General features: G+C 43.4%; 1 protein-coding gene across 2 annotated transcripts in view; it reads right to left on the minus strand.

Annotated features, from left to right (window-relative positions):
• Positions 1–7,617: 7,617 nt before the first annotated feature.
• The window catches only part of LOC137518696 (biogenesis of lysosome-related organelles complex 1 subunit 5-like), a 102,504-nt gene continuing 89,911 nt past the window's right edge, over positions 7,618–20,210 (minus strand). For both annotated transcript variants that reach the window (XM_068236870.1, XM_068236871.1), the window contains exon 5: positions 7,618–8,241. In XM_068236870.1, the coding sequence (XP_068092971.1) occupies positions 8,068–8,241 (174 nt within the window). In that variant the 3' untranslated portion in view covers positions 7,618–8,067. The remainder of the gene's footprint in view (positions 8,242–20,210) is intronic.

Consider the following 20,210-nt stretch of genomic DNA (forward strand, 5'->3'; position numbering starts at 1 on the left):
TTTAGTAGAACGTTGTTTATGTTTATAAAGATGCCAAAGTTTAGTGCGCTCCTGTACTATCGTGACAAACAAGAGCTAAACAAGCTGCCAAATGTCTAGATGTCTCTCCCACATTAACAGGATAAAAAGTTTAAAACATTGGTGCTTAATTTAATACCTCTAGTAAAACGTGCTTGGTGCTTCTTCCAAAGTCAGGATCAAACCCACCACCTCACCCCACTCAAGTACATGACTTACTGAATCCTCTGACCACATATGAATGGCAGTATAAACTGCAATCAATCTGGTCTCATATGCTCCCACTCTCACAACAGCTGCTTGGATCCCAACTCCAGCGGACAGCACAATTTCCGGGGTAGCTGATGATCCGCTGTGCGGCAAAAAAATAGTGTGGTTATGCGGCAAAAAATGGGCATGGCCATGACTAGACGAGGGCGCAGCTAACTGTAATTTAAAGTGAACCTGGGGTGAGAGTGATATGGAGGCTGCCATATTTATTTTCTTTTAAGCAATACTAGTTGCCTGGCAGCCCTGGAGGATGTTGGTTTCCTGTAACAAAGGGCTAGAAGTAAAAGTTTATGTTAAATAAAACCAAACTGTAACAATTTAAAATACTATTTTTTTTCTTAAATTACTCTTTTTCAAACCACCTTTGGGACCACTTTGGGAGGAGGCCCTAAAACCCTAAGGGCCTGAGCACACTGACGCAGGACAGAAGCAGCCCACTGACGCAGGACAGAAGCAGCCCACTGATGCAGGACAGAAGCAAATACAACTGCGTTAGTGGGCTCAGGCCCTAATAGGTAAGAGTTTTAGCGTTTTTCTACTTTGGAAACTTGGATTTCCCAGTAGTTGTTCAAGATGACCATATTTCAGTAGTTATGCAGGAGAACAGAGGCGCCAAAAGGATAAAAGGAAGCTAAATGAGCTTAAGGCCCCGTTCACACTGCACGCGTTTCCAGCCGCGTTTTGGAAACGCGTGCAGGTGGCCGACACGCACGACATCAGACATTGCATAGAGTGCAATGTCTGATGTTCACACTGCATGCGTTCCGGACCTGTGCAGTCCGGGAACGCATGCTGCACGCATTTTTTGTAAAAACGCGTGGCTGTCCCATTCACTTTTCAGTGATGGGATCAGCCACGCAACGCACACAAACGCGGATGGCATGCATTCGCATGCGTTGCGTTCCGCATGCGTGGTCATCCGCGTTTGTGATGTGAACAGGGCCTTAAAAAACAAATTCTTGGTAAATAGAGGAGGTAGTGGTGGACTTACCTCCTCCAAGTAGACACACAACGACCAGAGGTGCCTGGCTCTTCTACTGACCACATATGCTATTGCTCCGTTGTTATTGCCTGATGAAGCGGGATCAAACCTGCGAAACGCATTGCATATTTAGAGTTCATAAATAAAATATATTGACTGTCTTTACTACAGTCGTTGTGTGTCTACTTGGAGGAGGTAAGTCCACCACTACCTCCTCTATTTACCAAGAATTTGTTTTTTTAAGCTCATTTAGCTTCCTTTTATCCTTTTGGCCCCTCTGTTCTCCTGCATAATATTGAGTCCACCCTGGGTGGAGGGTTTAACCCCCCCTTTTCTCATCTACAGAGAGCGACTTCTTATTCCTGAGTGGGGTCAGGAAAATTTCCCCACCTGCTCTTACAGTGGTTGCCTAATGGTAACCCTGGTTTGTGAGTATTAATATTTACTCTCTAGTACATATTACACTATTGGGGCTCTTGGTGTTCCTTGTTTTTATATTTCAGTAGTTGAATGAACCAAATATCTAATCTACCTTGGATATACAGTATTTGGGATGAAAAAGAAAACTGCCACCTGGACCGTATTACGTTCTTGAGCCAAGAAGGGGGAAGCATTCAGGTTTCTATTAGAAGCCTTCTTGCTACCATTGGAGGTGACTTTCCTCTTTTCCTTTCCTGGTGCTTTGATGTGAGCCCTGCTAATCACAAACACAAAAGCAAAGGACAATAAAAAGGACAACAGGTTCACATCCTGTGTCTACATATTAACTGTGTCTGCCGAGGACCGCCAAATTCCTGTGCTGACACAGCTGAGAGACCAAATTACACTTCTGATTACTTGAAGATGAGGGGGGATTAGACCGGTTCACACAGGGTGCATTTCTCTCGGTTTCTCTTTGTCCTGTGCAAGAGTTCAGGTCCACGGTCTTAAAAAGAATCTGTACTGTCCGATTTCTACAATAAAAAAAAATGTACCAATCAAGTCACTGTGATCTCCTGGAGTACTCTTTGCCGTTTCCACCACAATCCTGGCTTTTATTTGCCAGTTTTAGGCAGGAAGTGGTGTGTGTGTGTGTCTGTCATGTTACAGTATACTACAAGTTTTTATTACCAGTTAATTATCTGCACTCCTGTCAGGGATTCTCACATTTTCTCGGCATGACAAGGTGAAACAGAGAGCAGAGGCCTGTCTGTGAAAGATAAACAAAGCACACACACAGAGCCTGCAGGGGGCATGCATAACTTCTCCCTATCACAGCAGAGGCAGCATTCCCCTCTGTGTCGACAAAGCCTGACAAAGGAAAGAAGATTAGTTATATTACAGAGACAGTGCAACTACAAAAGGCTGCAGTAATCCAGAGCACATTAGAACAGGTATAGGAACTTATAGGATAGAAGAAATAAGGCTGAAAATTGTTACAGAGTCTCTTTAAACCCCCCTAGTGACCAGGCCATTTTTTACTAATAGGGCCACTGCAGCTTTAAGGCCTCGCTGCAGGGTCATACAGCTTGGCACACAAGTGATCCCCCCCCTTTTCTGCCCACCAACAGAGCTGTCTGTTGGTGGGCTGTGATGTCTCCCAGGATGTTTGTTTTTTTCTTTTTATAAATATTTTTTAATAAAAACTTTTTTTTTTTAATACACCTCCCTCCGCCAGCCTATGACAGCGGATCCCTCCCGTCTTCCCCAGGGGGACAGCAGTGTCACACAGCTGTCCCTAGTACAGCACTGCCTTAGATCACATCGCTCTACAGTGTTATTAGACGGCGGATTCGATGTCCAACAGTCTTCTAGCGGCGACCTTCATTCCAGTGGGGATGTGCACGCATCGGCACACACGATCCCCTGCTATCTCCGCCCCTAGGACTTTATGCCAATTAGCATGGAGTGGTCCTGGGGCTGCCTTTTGTTTTTCTTACAAAACCCTCATTTTTAGCTGCATAGAAGCTAAGTTCCGCCCCATTAAACAAATCTGCCAGGCATTTTTCCCCTGATTCTGTGCAAAGCATGATGGGGTTTCTGATGTTGTTCTCTTTGCCTAGTGCACACAGTTGGGATGAGTGATTATGACACAGGACATTTGGAACTGTGTTTCATGCTCCGTCACCTCCTTTCAACCAAAAAGATGGCTGCCCCCATGAAATCACAAACATTTTTCTGTTCTTTTAAAACAGGGTGGGTAAGAGATTATATTACCCATTTTAATTAACATAACTAATGTAACTTAATGACAGTATGTTCGTTTAGGCTGAAGTTTCTCTTTAAGAAGTAGTAGATGGTTCACTTCTCTACAGTCTTCCATAAACATAAAAATATCAGTTTTCCAGAGACTTAACATTTAGCAGCAAAGCCTAAGATTTATAAGATGTGTTTCAATAATATTAAAGTATGTGGTAGGAAGTCCAAATCCTAATGGTTCTAGTCACAACTATTTCTATGTGCAGCTTAAAAGAGCAAATCCAACTGTCTGCAAATGATAATTTCTGTTTAAGAGGCTACAAAATCTAAGTAGAATGGAAGCATTAAGCTCCTACACATAAATTTCCACTCTTCTGCATGATTGCATTTGTCTTGTGAAAATGAAATTAAGTTGAAGTGCAGACAGAAGCAGCACAATCCCCCTTTACTGCCCCCAGATGGAGAAGACTTGGAATGACGTCACTCTCTGAAAGGCCCATTGTACGGTTTCCAACAAGTAACACATCTTTGGGGAAGGTCTGTTATAGTCATAGTCACTTTCTTTTCCACCCGTCAGGTAGAAAAATCTCAGTTGCAGTGACCAGCATTCCGACACGTTTTAGTGATGGCGAACTCCTTTTTCAGGCCAGTAACCCAGCAATGATTGATGATACTTCAGACCGACAGTAGCGGATAGGGAAGCTTGGCTGCAGTTCAGTGTTATTGTAAGAAATCTCAAATATTTATTCCATCTCCTGCACTCACTGTAATCACATTTTCACCCTGTTGCCAGGAAGAGAGCTTTGACATGAAGCCATAAATTGACACAGGCTACCATTGTTGCACTTATGCAATTGAAAACACTGAAATAATATTAAACCGTTATAAAGTTTCCTACCTGCAGAAGTAAGACTACTAAAATGTCTTTTTAAATGCAAGGTTCATAAAAACATCCTTTCATTATTGCACTTAATTTGCTTATTTTAAATACAGAAGTTAAAATGGTTTCCACAGATTGATTTCATGTGGATGAAACCGGTGACATGTGACATCACTTGTACAGGGCTAAAATACTTTAGCAGTGGAAGGATCAGAGGGAAACAGATGGGAGATCTTGAGCGTTATTGTCACTATGGCTGCCAAATTATTACTTTCTTAACAGATACTTATGAGTACACACTGGCACAGGTGTCCAGCTACAGGACATTTGTAAATTGTGACTATTTTTAAAGGGATGACCTGTCAGCACAAGACATGGTGGCCCATATCCTATTAACTCATTTAGGACAGGAGCCTCGGGTCGCTTAAAAAAAAAAAAAAAAAAAAAAAAGGAGTATTCCCGATCACTGGTTGGCTCACAGTGATCAGGAGCCAATGAAAACAGCTCCTAACCGATAGGAGGAAGCTTGGCTGTCACATGACAGCAGAGTTTACTTCCTCCAGGAGCAGGAATCTTCTCGGGACCGCAGTTAACCACAGCGTAGAATCTACGCCACATCCAGAGTTAGAGAGCCTCAGATGTGGCATAGATTCTCCTTACCACGGTCTTGAACCGGGTAACATTTCATTTGAGTTTTCTCTAAGGAGAGATTTTCAAACCTTACCAATAAAATAATTTCCGCTACCACCATGCATTGTAAGAGTGATGAAATCTGCTGGTAATCAAATGGGAAAACCAATAAGTGTATGGGCACCTCAAAAGGAACCTGAGGTGAGTGGGATATTGAGGCTTCCATATTTATTTCCTTTGAAACAATACCAGTTGGCTGGCAGTCCTGCTCATCTTTCTGGTCAGTAGTATCTGAATCACACGCCTGAAACAAATATACAGATAATCCAGTCAAACTTCATTCAGGGACATCTGATCTGCATTCTTGTTCAGGGTCTATGGATAAAAGTATTAGAGGCAGTGGATTCGCAGGACAGCCAGGCATTTAGCATTGTTTAAAAGGAAATGTGTCCCTTATCTCGGGTTCCCTTTAGAGAGTACCTAAGCTATGACTGACAGAGCCTGTCATGACGTCTATTTGCATCACTGTGGCCCACCCCCATCTTGACAGCTGCTGCCTAATTGTTGGCTGCCAAACTGGGGGACGGGCTGCACAGACACAGGTGGTTGTTTCCGAAGAGTGTCGGCAGTCCTCAGAAACATGGCCGTGACTGCACAGCAGTGGAGGGGCGGAGCATCACCTGTGTCCTGAAGATGTCCGGACAGGAGAGTATTTAACCCCGAGACCTGACACCCCCCCCCCCCCCCATCCATCCTCATTAGGACAGAGCCGGTTATTGAAATCAATTCCGAAAAATTGCATATTACTGAAAATCTCTATTTTTAACTAAATTCTCCTGTATGGTATGTCAATTCTCCAGCATCAGGCAGTGTCATTCCACCTACGTGGGTGCAGCTCTGCAGAAGATGAAGGCAAGCACAACTCTCTTTACAAGGACTTTATGCACAGAAGATCAGACGAGATAAAGTCAGAAGGGTGTTCTTCCATCTTTCCTATTCAAAAGCTATGAAAGGTATAGTAACAGCTGAAGAGTATTACATAAACTACATACAGCAGTTTTTGGATTATTGCATAGCCTATGAATCAATTACATGAAATAGGCCATTTGCTTTGGCTGCACTGAAAGCTGTATGTCCATTTCTGTACTATCCCATGTTTTTCTAGTGGCAGACACGAGTCACTGTTACCCAAGAGGCTGGAGAACCTGCAGTTATTGTCAGGGATAAAGATTTCTCTTAAAGTAACCATGATCCTTTACATCACCCCTGTCCATTGTCTGCTTGCTTTAGCCATGCATGCGAGGCTTGGAACTGAATCACAAGCTGTTGCTAGGGGGAGCTTCCTTGAGAAATATTTGACTGTAGGGTCCTGTGGAAGGTTTAGAGTGACAAGGAATGAGCAGGGCCAGGACACGGTAATCTAGCCCACCATGGACTTCATTTGTGTTTTTTTGTGGCCAGTTCAAGGTTACTTTAACAAAAATCAAGTGTCCTTCAAGGTTATTTAACCTCGAGCCGACCGAGTCATGCCGACGGGTGTGGCCGCAGCCCCAGGAGCGCCTAACGCTGATCCCTGTGGGCCGCTTTTGCAGGAGATCATGTGCGCCAATGCACGTGCATCCCTGCTTGAATGACGAAGCTCCGCTCCATCATCAGCCTCACAGCGGCGATCGCCGCTAGGAAGTTAGACGGCGAAACCACCGTCTAATTAGTCTGTATCCACGGCAGCGCTGTACTGGGGACAGCCATGTCCCCCTGGGGGAGACAGAAGCGATCCGCTGTCATAGGCTGAAGCCTATGACAGCCGATCCCACTGATTGGCTGGCTGTGGGAGGGAGGGAGGGGTGGATTAGCAAAATAATAAAAAAAATTTATTAAAAAAAAATAAACATCCTGGGAGAGATCATTGCCCACCAACAGAAAGCTCTGTTGGTGGGCAGCAAAGGGGGGGAGGGAATTACTTATGTGCTGAGTTGTACAGCCCTGCAGCGAGGCCTTAAATCTGCAGTGGCCTATTTTGCAAAAACGGGTTTAAGCCTGTGGTCCTTAAGTGGTTAACCACTTGAGGACTGCGGTGTTAAACCCCCCTAGTGACCAGGCCATTTTTACAGAAATAGGCCACTGCAGCTTTACGGCCTCGCTGCAGGGCCGTACAACTCAGCACACAAGTGATCCCCCCACCCCCTTTTCTCCCCACCAACAGAGCTCTCTGTTGGTGGGGTCTGATCACTCCCCCAATGTTTATTTATTTTGATATACATATTTATTTCATTATTTCTCATTATCGCCTCTCTCTCCCCCTGCCAGCCAATCAGCGTGATCAGCTGTCATAGGCTTCAGCCTATGACAGCGGATCACTTTTGTGCCTGCCAGGGGGACAGCCGTGTCACACAACTGTCCCCAGTACAGTGCTGCTGCAGATCGTAGCGCTGTACAACATTAATAGAAGGTGGTTTCGCCGTCTAACAGTCTCCCAGCGGCGATCGTTTAAAGTGTATTTCGGAGAGAGAGAAAGAAAAAAAAAAGTGGATTATTCAGTTTAACTTCTTCAAAAAAATAAAACATGGAAAGTTTCTGCAACCAAACTAAGGTGCAAACTGTGTATTTAGGTTAAAACTAACCACGTAAGCAAATGAAAGTGACACTGAAAACCACAAACTTAACATTCCACTTGTGTTTATTGTTCTCTTCACCCAGTTGCATTATTGCTGAACTATTAAACTAGTACAATGACTGACAGATGCAGGATATTGCTGCTATGTATGCACAGTGATGACTGTAATCTGTATACAAAATACATAAGCTACAAATGGAACTGGATGCAACACCAATGCATGTAAAGCATAAAGTCAGTCTACCAAAAACATACAAGGACAAATTGTAAAAAAAATGCATATATCTGTGGGCAATAGAAATCCCAAGTGTCACAGGAATAGCTGAAAAGTAGACTTGTGCTGCTCCACTGGCTCTCTGTGATATACTCAAGTTCAGAGCATCCTCAGGCACTTTATAAATGAGGTAATGGAAAGCTTACCACCTTTCTTTCTGAATGGCAAGTAGGTGATTATCAGTCAAAAGGCTGACTCGATGATGTGCATAGTAAGAACTACTAGAAGGAAGCCATTTTGGCAAGTTCTTTATCCATCCCTGCATATTGATCCCTCAGACGTTGCACTGCTTTGCGCTGTTCATCATCGAGGTCCAGGCGCCTCTGTTCCTGTTCCTTCATGAAGGCTTCCCACTTAGCATGCAGCTTCTTGTTTTCAGCCTTTTCTGCATCCTTCTGCAAAATAACAGAAGTAACATCACATCAAATTTATGGTGTTGAACGGAAAAGTGATATAACCACACTACGAGCAAGCACCAAACTTACCAACATGAGATAAGCAGAGGTGAGTAGAATTGTCTCTTAAAGAGACTCCGTAACAAAAATTGCATCCTGTTTTTTATCATCCTACAAGTTCCAAAAGCTATTCTAATGTGTTCTGGCTTACTGCAGCCCTTTCTACTATCACTGTCTCTGTAATAAATCAACTTATCTCTCTCTTGTCAGACTTGTCAGCCTGTGTCTGGAAGGCTGCCAAGTTCTTCAATGTTGTGGTTCTGCTATGAACTCCCCCTTTCAGGCCCCTCTCTGCACACTGCCTGTGTGTTATTTAGATTAGTGCAGCTTCTCTCTGCTCTCTTATCTTTTACAAGCTGGATAAATCGTCCTCTGAGCTGGCTGGGCTTTCACATACTGAAGAATTACAGACAAAGGCAAAGCTGTTTGCAGGAGAAACAGCAGCCTGAAACTTCAGTGCATGAGAACAGGGGGAAAGAAACACACAAATGATCTCTTGAGATTCAAAAGGAAGAGTGTATACAGCCTGCTTGTGTATGGATGTATTTTCTATGTGTGGACATACTGTACATCGACCTACTTCCTGTTTTGGTGGCCATTTTGTTTGTTTATAAACAAACTTTTTAAAACTGTTTTTAACCACTTTTAATGCGGCGAGGAGCGGCAAAATTGTGTCAGAGGGTAATAGGAGATGTCCCCTAACGCACTGATATGTTTACTTTTGTGCGATTTTAACAATACAGATTCTCTTTAAATTAAAATGATCTCCAATTCAATGCAACAATATATTCTCATAGTACGCTGTTCAACTTTAAAGAGTTAAAGCAAACCTGTGAGGTTTGCATTGCTCAAATTTCAATACATACCTCAGAAGAGGGAAGCCTCCACGTATTTCAGAAACTTTCCTGTCCTCCTCTGCCAGGCCCTTCAAGAGCTAGGACCCCCAAAGCGCAGCTCAACTGAGCCTCATGTGCTGTAGCATGGACTCAACCAGGCATGGCTTTTCCCGCCTGAATACCGGGCAGGTCCGTGCTACTGCGCATGTGCAAGCCATCGACAAAACCTTGTTGGCATGGCACAGAACATTTATATTGCGCTTTTCTCCTGGCGGACTCAAAGCACTAGAGCTGCAGCCACTTGGGCATGCTCGATAGGCAGTAGCAGTGTTAGGGGGTCTTGCCAAAGGTCTCCTTACTGAATAGGTGCTGGCTTACTGACCAGGAAGTGCCAATATTCAATCCCAGGGGTGTTGGAGGCAGAGTCCTTAAAGGAGGACTGTAGTGAGAGGTATATGGAGGCTGCCATATTTATTTCCTTTTAAGTAATACCAGTTGCCTGGCAGCCCTGCTGGTCTATTTGGCTGAAGAAGTGTCTGCATCACACCAGAAACAAGCATGCAGCTAATCTTGTCAGATATGTCAAATTTGTCAGAAACACCTGATCTGCTGCATGCTTGTTCAGGGCCTATGGCTGAAAGTATTAGAGGCAGAGGATCAGCAGGACTGCCAGGCAACTGGTATTGCTTAAATGGAAATAAATATGGTAGCCTCCATATACCTCTCACTACAGTTCTCCTTTAACCAGTACACTATCCAGCCTGTTGATGGTTTTCGTGCCAACTGTGCAGTGTTTGAGAACCCCACCATTAACAGTATAAGAATGGCTGCAGTTTACATTTTCCCAGTGAAATTTGGATTGGTCTCGGCCCACTTTTTGGTTATGGGGATAAAAAGTATTTTATATGTTATTCCAGGTAATTTACTGTGTGTGTGCCAAATTTCATTCAAATCCGTTCAGCCATTGTTGCGTGATTGAGTAACAAACATCCAAACTTTCGCATTTATAATATTAGCGAGATATAAATTTCACTGAAATCAAAACGTGGACAGTGCTTACATTAGTTATGCAAGTATATCAAGTATTTATCTACTTTATATGTGTTTTTTTTCCCCTGAGATAGAATGGCCATCCCTGTTGCTTTAAGTTCCATTATTTGCCTTTAATAAAAAAACAACGTGAAAAGGAAAACACCAGCTACAAACAATATACTGCACTAAATGCTGCATGTTGAAACCTCATAGGTAAGATTCTCAAGTACCCTATATACTGGAGTACAAGCCGACCAGAGTATAGGCCGACCCCCTAACTTTTACCTTAAGGGGACAGGACCCCCCCCCTCCTCCTGAGTTTCTTACCCCTGCCAGAGCTCAGCAATATGTTATAGGGAGCACAGCGTTCACTCACCCTAAGTGCCTCCTCATCCCGCTATATGCATCTGTAGTAACATTCCTGCTACAATTTAGCTGTATGTCAGCGGCTCAACATTACCCCCCCCCCCCCCGTGGGCCACCCGCCATATGCATGTATACAGATTTGTCTCCCCTGACCCCCCCTCCCTCCCAGAGTCTCTCCCCCAAGCCAGAGCAGAGCAGTATTTATGTTCTTACATAGTGCAGAGTCCGATTGTTAAGCATATTGGTCCAAACAGTGTTCACTACCCGGAGCACGCTGGATGTAGGAGTCTCATCTCTCTGACATCCTGCAGCAGCGCATACTTAAAGTTTACCAGAGACGAAGCACCCTCATGTATTTTACCATATACAGTATATCAGTGGGAACATTAGAGAAAACACCTACCCTGCTCTGTTTCATTCTTCGCTGCTCAGGTTGCTTGTTATTAGCCCTGATAAAATCACTGAGCATTCAGTCTGGCTTTGCTCAGGAATCATTATAGCGGAGTCTGTCTTCTCTGATGTCTTTTCAAGCAAGCCTGTCCCCTTCTGGCTCTGCTATAATGACTCAGCTATAAGTGCTGAGCAAAGCCAGACTGAATGCTCAGTCGGGAATTTTATCAGGGCTGATAAGAAGCATGCTGAGCAGTGAAGAATGAAACAGAGAGCAAGGTAGGTGTTTTCTCTAATGTTCCCACTGATCTATATGGTAAAATACATGAGGATGCTTCGTCTCTAGTTCACTTTAAAGGCGCCACTAGAGAGGGTCAGAGAGATCCTACATCCAGCATGGTCCGGGGAGATTAAATATGCGTGCAGCACAGCGCTCCCATACATTGTAGCAGGTCTATTACTCTACATGCATATGGCGGGGGGGGGGGGGGGGAGCCGCTGACATACAGGTAAATTGTAGTCGGACCATTATTACAGATGCATATAGCAGGGACACAGGCAGGGGACGAGGAGGCACTCGGGGGCACTAAGGCGACACAGTGTCATGCACTCCAGGGGTAGTGACTCAAGTATGAGCCGAGACCCCCACTTTTGGTCCACTTTTTTGGGCCCAAAATCTCGGCTTATACTCGAGTATATACGGTAGTATATTTACATGCCAATCACATTTTTTTCAAAGTGCCTCTTCTGAGCTGCAAAGTTATTTAACTTTAGAAAGTAAATCTTGTATAGGGGCTATGAAGTATGCACTCATACAATAAATACAAGGATTTATAAATTAAACAAATGCCTCTTTTTTCCACTTAAATAAAAAGCCAATACTAAAGAGACATTTCTGCTCTAGGTAGCCCAGCACTGGGTTGCTACATATAGAACTAATGGCAAGGATGCATACCAAACAGCCCTACCATCTTAGCAGCACAGGATGCTGTCACCCTGTTGAGCCATGAATTGTCTCCGAAGTCAGACAAGAAGCCCACTATGGACTCAGCTGCCAAGCTCCGCCCCCCAGGAGGGACAGGAAGTGTGGAAGGGGCTGGAGGGAGCATGTGGCAAACTTCAGATAAGATTTTCAGCCAAATTCAGGGACTTGCTTTATATAGTAAATAAAGAGAAAACTGCTCCATGCATTTTCCATATTTATTGCCTCTGACTGAAGCCAATCCTGATGATATTTCCTCCCTTAGTATTTTTTCCTCCTAGAAACAGCACTGTCATATCAGGCTTGCTTTGTAAACACGTGTAAGCACAGCATATATCTCATTTCACCAGCTTCTGCAGAGGGGTGAGGTGTATTTCCCTTCTCAAGCTCATGTCACACTGGACTGCCCTCAGCCAATCAGTGAGGAGCAGGAATGTGGGAGGGGAGGTAACAAGCTTCTCTCTCCGGCAATGTAAGGTTCTGATCCAGTTCTAAAACATGCCTAAATAAGAAACCTAAAGTTTTCAACGCTTGCAAAGAAATCTTGTACAGTTAGTCATTAAAGGTATCACCTAAACAACTTTTGTTGTTGTGTCTTTGGAAAATTGATAACAACAACAATCAATGCTGTTAAGGTGGTAAAGCTGCACAGCACACAGCATCTCATTCATTAGATGTGATGCTATTCAAGATTGCTTTAAACCACCAAATGACTTATTTTCATATTCAAACTGATAAGAGCGCTTTGTCTCCATGCCTTTAAAAGACAACTGAAGTACATCCCCCTCCCATTTCCCTCCAGAATAGTGACAATTATTGTTGATCATTTTGCAGAGTGATAGCGCAGTGGGAGGGAGTGGGGGAAGAGAGCAGCGTCAGGGGGACACAGAGGCATGTCATGAAGCAGGGACCATGCCTCTGTCTTCCATCTGCCCCCCTGCTACACTGCCTCGGGTTCTCTTTAAATATTGCAAAAAAAAAAAAAAAAAAAAAAAAACACTGTTCGTTCTGGGATAATATCTTAAAAATGTCTCAATGCCTTATTTGGTTACTAAAACAACGTGCATGGATGATACAGTCCTTTTCCACAGCTATTTTGTGCTGTGACCTTTCCCAGCCTGTTCCCCTATTTTCCAGTAAACAGAGAGGCACTGTATGAGCAAGTCCTGTGGGCTTTCACCACTCCAGTCTTGGCCACAGTGTGGAGACCACTGTTGATTTTTAGTGGGAGTGTATAGGTCATAGTGGTTTCCCGCTCTTGATGTGAATACAAACAAGTACGGTTTAATCTTCTTAGTGTAAAGAATTAAAGTATACCCATCATTTCACGAAAGCAGTTTTGGCAGATCCATAATACCCCTAAAAGGTTACCAAGGTAAATTTACCAGGTTGAAAAAAATAAAAGTGGTTTGAACTAAATGTTGTGTCTCAAGACTTTTCCAAGAAGTCAAGTATCTAAAATATATGCACACTAAAGGTTTTATGTTGTTTATCTGAAGGATTCTGGTCAAATTCAAGAGCTTCTGCTGCAAATGTATTTAAAAAGGAACAGCTTTTGAAATCTTTAGAAATTAACTAGTAAACGGTGTACTCTACTTAAAAGCTCACTTGAACAAAAACTTTTAAACTAAATACATTTTGGGACAAAGTACTTACTACAAATGCTTTAATACGGTTTATTGCCTTTGGGGTTCCTTCCATTCCTCATTCTTTAGTTTTTTTTTTTTTCTTCTTGACAAAGTACCTGAAATTCATCAGACCATGTAGTAGTGCATTTGAACTGGGCATACCCAAGTTCTGACCAGACACTCCTTTCAGCCCAAGCACTTCCTCCCACTGGGCATGTGCGGGTTAGAACTCGCTCATGCCCAGTAAGTAGGCACTTGTGCAAAGCCAAAGGCTCTTCCGACTAACTGGATTTGATTGCCCATGCAGTTAAAGATTATAATTGGGCAGAACGAGTAATGGAAACAGACCTTGGACTTTGATAGGGACATTAGACAATGGCAGGGATCACATATATGAGCTTCCCTGTTAGATTGTAGACCCTATGAGCGCTTTCTGAGGGCTGGTGCACACTACAAAATCCCATCGCTCCAGTGAGAACAGACACATAGGATAACATTAGCCGGAGCTTTTAAAATCACAAAGCACTCAGAAGAGCTCTTCTGGTGTGCACCAGCGCTGAGAGCTTGTCTGACCATCAGAGCTCTCAGAGTTTTTAAAAGATGCTCCTATTGACTTGCATTAAAATCGTGGTCAAATTGCGGCGATTGCGATTTTTTAAAAAATCGCAATGGTGGTAATTTTTCCACGATTTTCAAGAGAACCTGTAACTTTAAAAACGTCCCGGGGGGAATGGTGCTGTGTGTACTTACCTTGAGAGGGGGAAGCCTCTGGACCCTATTGAGGCTTCCTTGTCATCCTCCGTCCAACGGTGGCAGCGTTGGGCCCCCAATGCCACAGTTGACAAGGAAAGTAGTGCCTGCAATATTTACCCTCCCCGGCTCCAGCGCAGTAGCAGCTCTCCACTCGGGGTCAGGCGGAAAAAGCAGAAATCGATCGGGTCCACATCGCTTACGCTGGATTGCAGTCTGAAACCAGCCTTAGATTACGTACTCTGTAAAGCACTCAGCCCCAGGCCACCAATCAGGCGGGGTGAGGTAGCGGAAGTTGGGGGGTGGCGCCCGCCTGGCCCTGGGTGGAGGGGGGTAGCAGCCAGGAAAGGGGGAGCAGAGAGCACAGCGGTGGGCCTGGGGCTCCCCTGTCCGCTCTCCCTTTCCAGTGATTTGCTCAAAATTCAATTAGTTCAGCCAGGCAGCAGGTAGCGCAATGACTCACCGATTTCCTGGATCCTGCACTGCGTTCCACCACTCACGTAACTTCCTGCAATGCCGCCCACTGAAGTACTATTGAATTTTAAGCAAATCACTGGAGGGGGAGAGCAGACGGGGAGCCCCAGGTGAGGGAGGGGGGGCCGGCCTCCCCTCCCCACCGCGGTCCCCCTTCCTTGCTGCTACCTCCTCCAGTCTACCTATACTGGGGGGAAATTATACTACTTATTGGGGGGGGGGGGGGGGGAGAAACAGCATCCTCACAAGGTTGCCTCAGGCAGCAAAAAGTATAGAACTGGCCCTGAAAGCACTACAAATGATGTCAGAATTATAAAAATATATAATAAATGCAGAGGAATTTTTGCTTAGTACATTATGCTTAAGAATGATCTTCAGTATATTGTGCTTTATAGCATTAACAGCTTTTCTCCTCATTAGTGCACATTACAGTCCACAGTATTGTTCTGATGCTGGTTAACAGAACCATTTGGTGTTCCATCGCAGCATCAAACTGCTCTAATCAGCAGCAATAAAGCAATGCTATTAACTGCAATGCAGCTGCTTTAGGCTGATTTTTAGTGTCCACAACACTTAAAGTGTACCTGAGATGGGGGGGGGGGGGGGTTAGATACATACCAGGGGTTTCTTCTAGACCGATCGCTCCTTCGCCGACCTCCTCTGCCTCTTGGATCTACTGCAACTGGTCCTGAAAAGTCCTCCAGTCTGGGCTAATCGGTGCAGCCACAGTCTGACCACGTGCGCTCCTGTGGCGTTCTGCACCTGTGCAGTAGTACTGCTTCTGGAGGACTTTCCGAGGTCAATTTCAGAAGAAGGAGGCGGAGGACGGCAAGGGAGCAATCAGCCTGGAGGAAGCCCCAGGTATGTATTATTCCCCCCCCCCCCCCCACCTCAGGTTCACTTTAAAATTGGCCTGAACTCTTGCACAGAGGACAAGGGGAAACAATTAGAAATTCACCCTGTGTGTGTTTATAGAGCGCTAATTCTTCTGCCCAATTCTAAGCTATTATGTAGACACAGGAGGTTTACCCTTTCTGTGCTCCCAGGATACCAGGAAGTAATCACTCTGCAGGATCTCCCTAAGCTGTAACAGGGAAATTGTTTTCTTTAAAGGTTATTATGCTGTTGCTTATATTTTAGAGCACATGAGGAAGTCATGAGTTCAGATAAACTTTAAAAATCAACCACAACGGGGGCGTTGCTTGCCAATGGCCGTGTGAGGTTGTTCCTTCTCTGAGCTCCCGCAGCCTTAACAGAATAACTGCTAGTTACAGCTCTTCCTGACACTAAAATAACCCATGGGCAGCAGCAGAAAGAAGGGAGGTAGTGCCAAGAAGAACAAGACCTCTCAATCGCAAATTAAGCGATTCCTTCGCCCTCTAGAAGGAAGAATAAAAGACCAGGAGGCCAGGGGAATGGCGGAATCGCCACGTGGCAGAGCGAATCACAACCCGGGAGCACGGGGTAAAGACTCACCCCACAGACCTGAAGGCTCCAGAGCCACGTAATCCCGCATCACCGGACCAGACCGAGAGCCCACCGGACAAAAAATCCAGCAAGCGGTCTCCCAAAACCGGCACAGAGACAACACCAGGTATGTCCGGCTTTGAGGCCCAGTCTCCCCGCGCGAGCCGCTACAGTGACGATGTCCCTGCTCCAATACCACACACTGCGCCCTCTCCCATCCAGCGGGCGGATTTAGCCCCTTCTCCGGCTATGGGCTCGCATGTGCTCTCGGGCTGCAGCCCTGGAGGAAATCAAGCCAACGGCTCTCCCGCTGCCTCCCCTGCCTCACTTTCCCAGGACATACATGACGGGGCCGCACAGCGCGAACACCCCCACCATGAGGCAGACATGACAAATCTGCAGCAACCACCCGAGACCACTAGCAAAGGGTTGCAGAGCCAGCCAGCATACACCCTGCATTCCCCACAAGCTAAAAATAATGGCGGAAGCACTCCCTAATCTCTGCAGGGCTCTCCCTCTCCACCCAGACAATATACAGGCCCCACTTCTCCCAATTTGTCTGAAGGGGCAGAATCGTATATAGAGGTGGATCTTCATGAATATATCAGATCCCTTCCAATGAAACAAGACCTCGAGAACTGTGTCACTAGAATAATGGACAATTATAAACAAGAAATGGCGGAATTAAGACAAGATTTCAGCCACGTGACCCATAGGCTCGAGGAGATTGAAAAACGCCAGGATGAGACTGACATAGCACTTAAATCTCAACAAAGCACGGTCAATGCTCACTCAGGCCACATTGCGGCCCTCTATATGAAAACTGATGATCCTGAGAACCGCCACAGACGCAACAACATTAGGGTGAGAGGGGTCCCTGAAACTACCAAAGCCCCTGACATAATGGCCACCACTGAGGCGATCTTCAACATGTTCCTAGACGCACCGAGAGATAATAAAATTGAAATTGACAGGGCCCACCGCTCAGCTCGCCCACCTACCAATGACCCAAACAAACCGAGAGACATTATCTGTAGGGTCCACTTCTATAAAGAGAAAGATGCTATCATGACAGCTGCCCGCAAAAAAGGGGAAATTGACTTCAATGGGGCAAAAGTACACCGATTGCCGGATCTCTCCAGCTTAACCCTTCAATTACGAAGAGCTACGCGACCCCTACTTGATGCTTTACGTGAACGTGACATCCTATACCGATGGGGCTACCCTTTTGCAGTTAACATCTCGAAAGATGGCAAATCAGTGGTCTTCAACTCCCCCAAGGACTTGCAAAAAGTCAGAGATGCCTTTGACCTCCCTGATATTACTCTGGGCGATTGGCCAATCCATATATCCACCTTAGCTATGCCACAGAAAGAAAGATGGAAGAACGTCCCTTTCTGTGGCAGACCTCAGAGACACAACCGCTCAGGTCCATGAGCTGGGCATTTAATATGCACGATCAAAAACCTCTGATCATGCAAGGTCCCTCTCGATAAAATGCAATGTTATATATTTTTGCTGCTCTTTACTATTCCATTATTCTGATACGCTGCAATAACAAATATTATATCCCTAGGTACACTGCCGTGAATGAGACATGACAAAAGTCCCTGTTTTATGATGTTTTATGTTCCTTAGTTATACAGTTGAATATTCTGAAACGTGGTATAAACATCCCTATCAACCTAATAATGGATATGTTCACCTGGTTACATTTATGCAAAGGCCGAGGGGAGTGACCTGAGAGTTTCTGAGATCCCCACAATGCTTAAAGGAATACTATCGATACCCAAGTGTTCTAAAATGACAGTGTGCAAATAATGTCTAAGTAGCTGTGTAAACATTTTCCTACTTTTCATGTTAAATATCAGAGGCAAAAGCTGTTATTTATTGAGGGTAGGATTTAGCTATATTGGGATAAATCAATTGCAGAAGGGGTGTCTGCTTCAATGCACAGCCAGAGTTGCATATCAGACTACAGAAAGCAAATATCAAACATATCAAACTCTGAAAGCAAAAACAGTATGGATAGCTGTGACAATTAGTTACATTTCCTCTGCTCTCTTCAGACACTTCAGTAAGAAACACAGGACACAGGAGCTGCAGCTGTTGGGAGCTCTCTTCTCTGTCACACACAGAGCTACACATAGAGTTAACTGATCAAGTGTGAGGGGAATTTCCCCTCTCCTCATGGCTCAGTCAGCGGTCAGTTTGTCAGTAAAGATTGAATGTATTTTGATAACAGTAAACAAAGAAGTTGCTACTAAAATATATACACCAGTACTTAGCAGCACTTCCCAAACAATTCCTGTGTCAATTGAAAAAAAAACATGTGAATCGATAGTATTCCTTCAATTAATATGCGGGTACCTACCCATCCTCCCTCACAGTTTGGTGTAGTAAAGTACCTCTAAAATCACATACAAATGGTGTCTTTGGACGGCCAGGTCGCCTCCCCACTCAGCTGACAAGAAATTAGAGAAAAAAAAAAATTCTCTCTCTCTCTCTCTCTCGATAGAGATATATATATATATATATATATATATATATATATATATATATATATATATATAAAAACTATATCTATATATCTATATATCTATATATCTATATATCTATATATCTATATATCTATATAACACTATATAACTATATATATATATCTATAAATATATATATCTATAAATATATATATCTATAAATATCTATATCTATATCTATATCTATATCTAACTATATATATATAACTATATATATATAACTATATAACTATATAACTATATATATATAACTATATAACTATATATATATATATATATATATATATATATATATATATATATATATATATATATATATATATATATATATATATATATATATATAACTATATAACTATATATATCTATATATCTATATCTATATATATATATATATATATCTATATATATCTATCTATATCTATATATATTTATCTATCTATCTATCTATCTATCTATCTATCTATCTATCTATCTATCTATCTATCTATCTATCTATCTATCTATCTATATATATATATATATATATATATAGTGTGAAGTCTAAGACCTGTAATATAAATTTAAAGTGAGGCCAAACACCTCTACTCATACGTTGGCTAACGGACTCCGAATTTTAGGCCCTTAGGAAGAAGATCACACGGACACCAGCTACATGTTTGCAAACCAGATCTTCTTAGTTTAATAATGAAAGACTTCAAGTTTTTATAGCATTATAGTCACATAAAGCATTATGTCATTAAGTTAATAATTACAATATGGCGTGATGGGTTCCTATTTCTGACTTTCATACCTGTCAGCTAATAATTTTGCTAAACACTGCAGAAACATACATATCTATCTGACATGTCCTAAGTCCTTTATTATCTGGTTTCAGTCAGCTGATTTGTTATGATAGAGGGAGAAAATTAAACTTTGAAATCATTAGACCCCCTTATCTAGTTTCTATTGCTCTGAGCTGCTGCTAGAGAGAAACAGATTTCTGTCTATTTTCCTATTATAACAGAAACTTAAGAGAACCTGTCTCGTTATACAAGGAGGATTCTACAGTTAGGTATATCTATATTAATGTAAACCTCACATTTCCCCCCTTTTGGCCATATGATGGCCACATAAATTAATAAATCAATTATAACAATTAACAAACAAGAATTTTACAGAAGTAATTCAAAGCTTTCTAACATAAACTTCTGACTACACTACAGCTAAACGCGGTCACCACACGATAAGCGCAACAGTGACAAGCGCGTTCAAGGCACGGTCACCGCACGTTAAGCGCAACAGTGACCAGCGTACCAACCCTGATAGCCAATTGGCCTTCAGGCACAGGATCTAATAGTTAGACCGACGATGTCGCGCAATTTTCATACTCCTGGGTAGATATTTCATCATAGGAGCTTCTTCGTTGAACTAAGTAGATGTGAGCTTCAGATGTGCGAGTGCA

This window comes from Hyperolius riggenbachi, chromosome 5 (genome assembly GCF_040937935.1).
Source record: "Hyperolius riggenbachi isolate aHypRig1 chromosome 5, aHypRig1.pri, whole genome shotgun sequence".
In the NCBI taxonomy this organism is placed as follows: Eukaryota; Metazoa; Chordata; class Amphibia; order Anura; family Hyperoliidae; genus Hyperolius; species Hyperolius riggenbachi.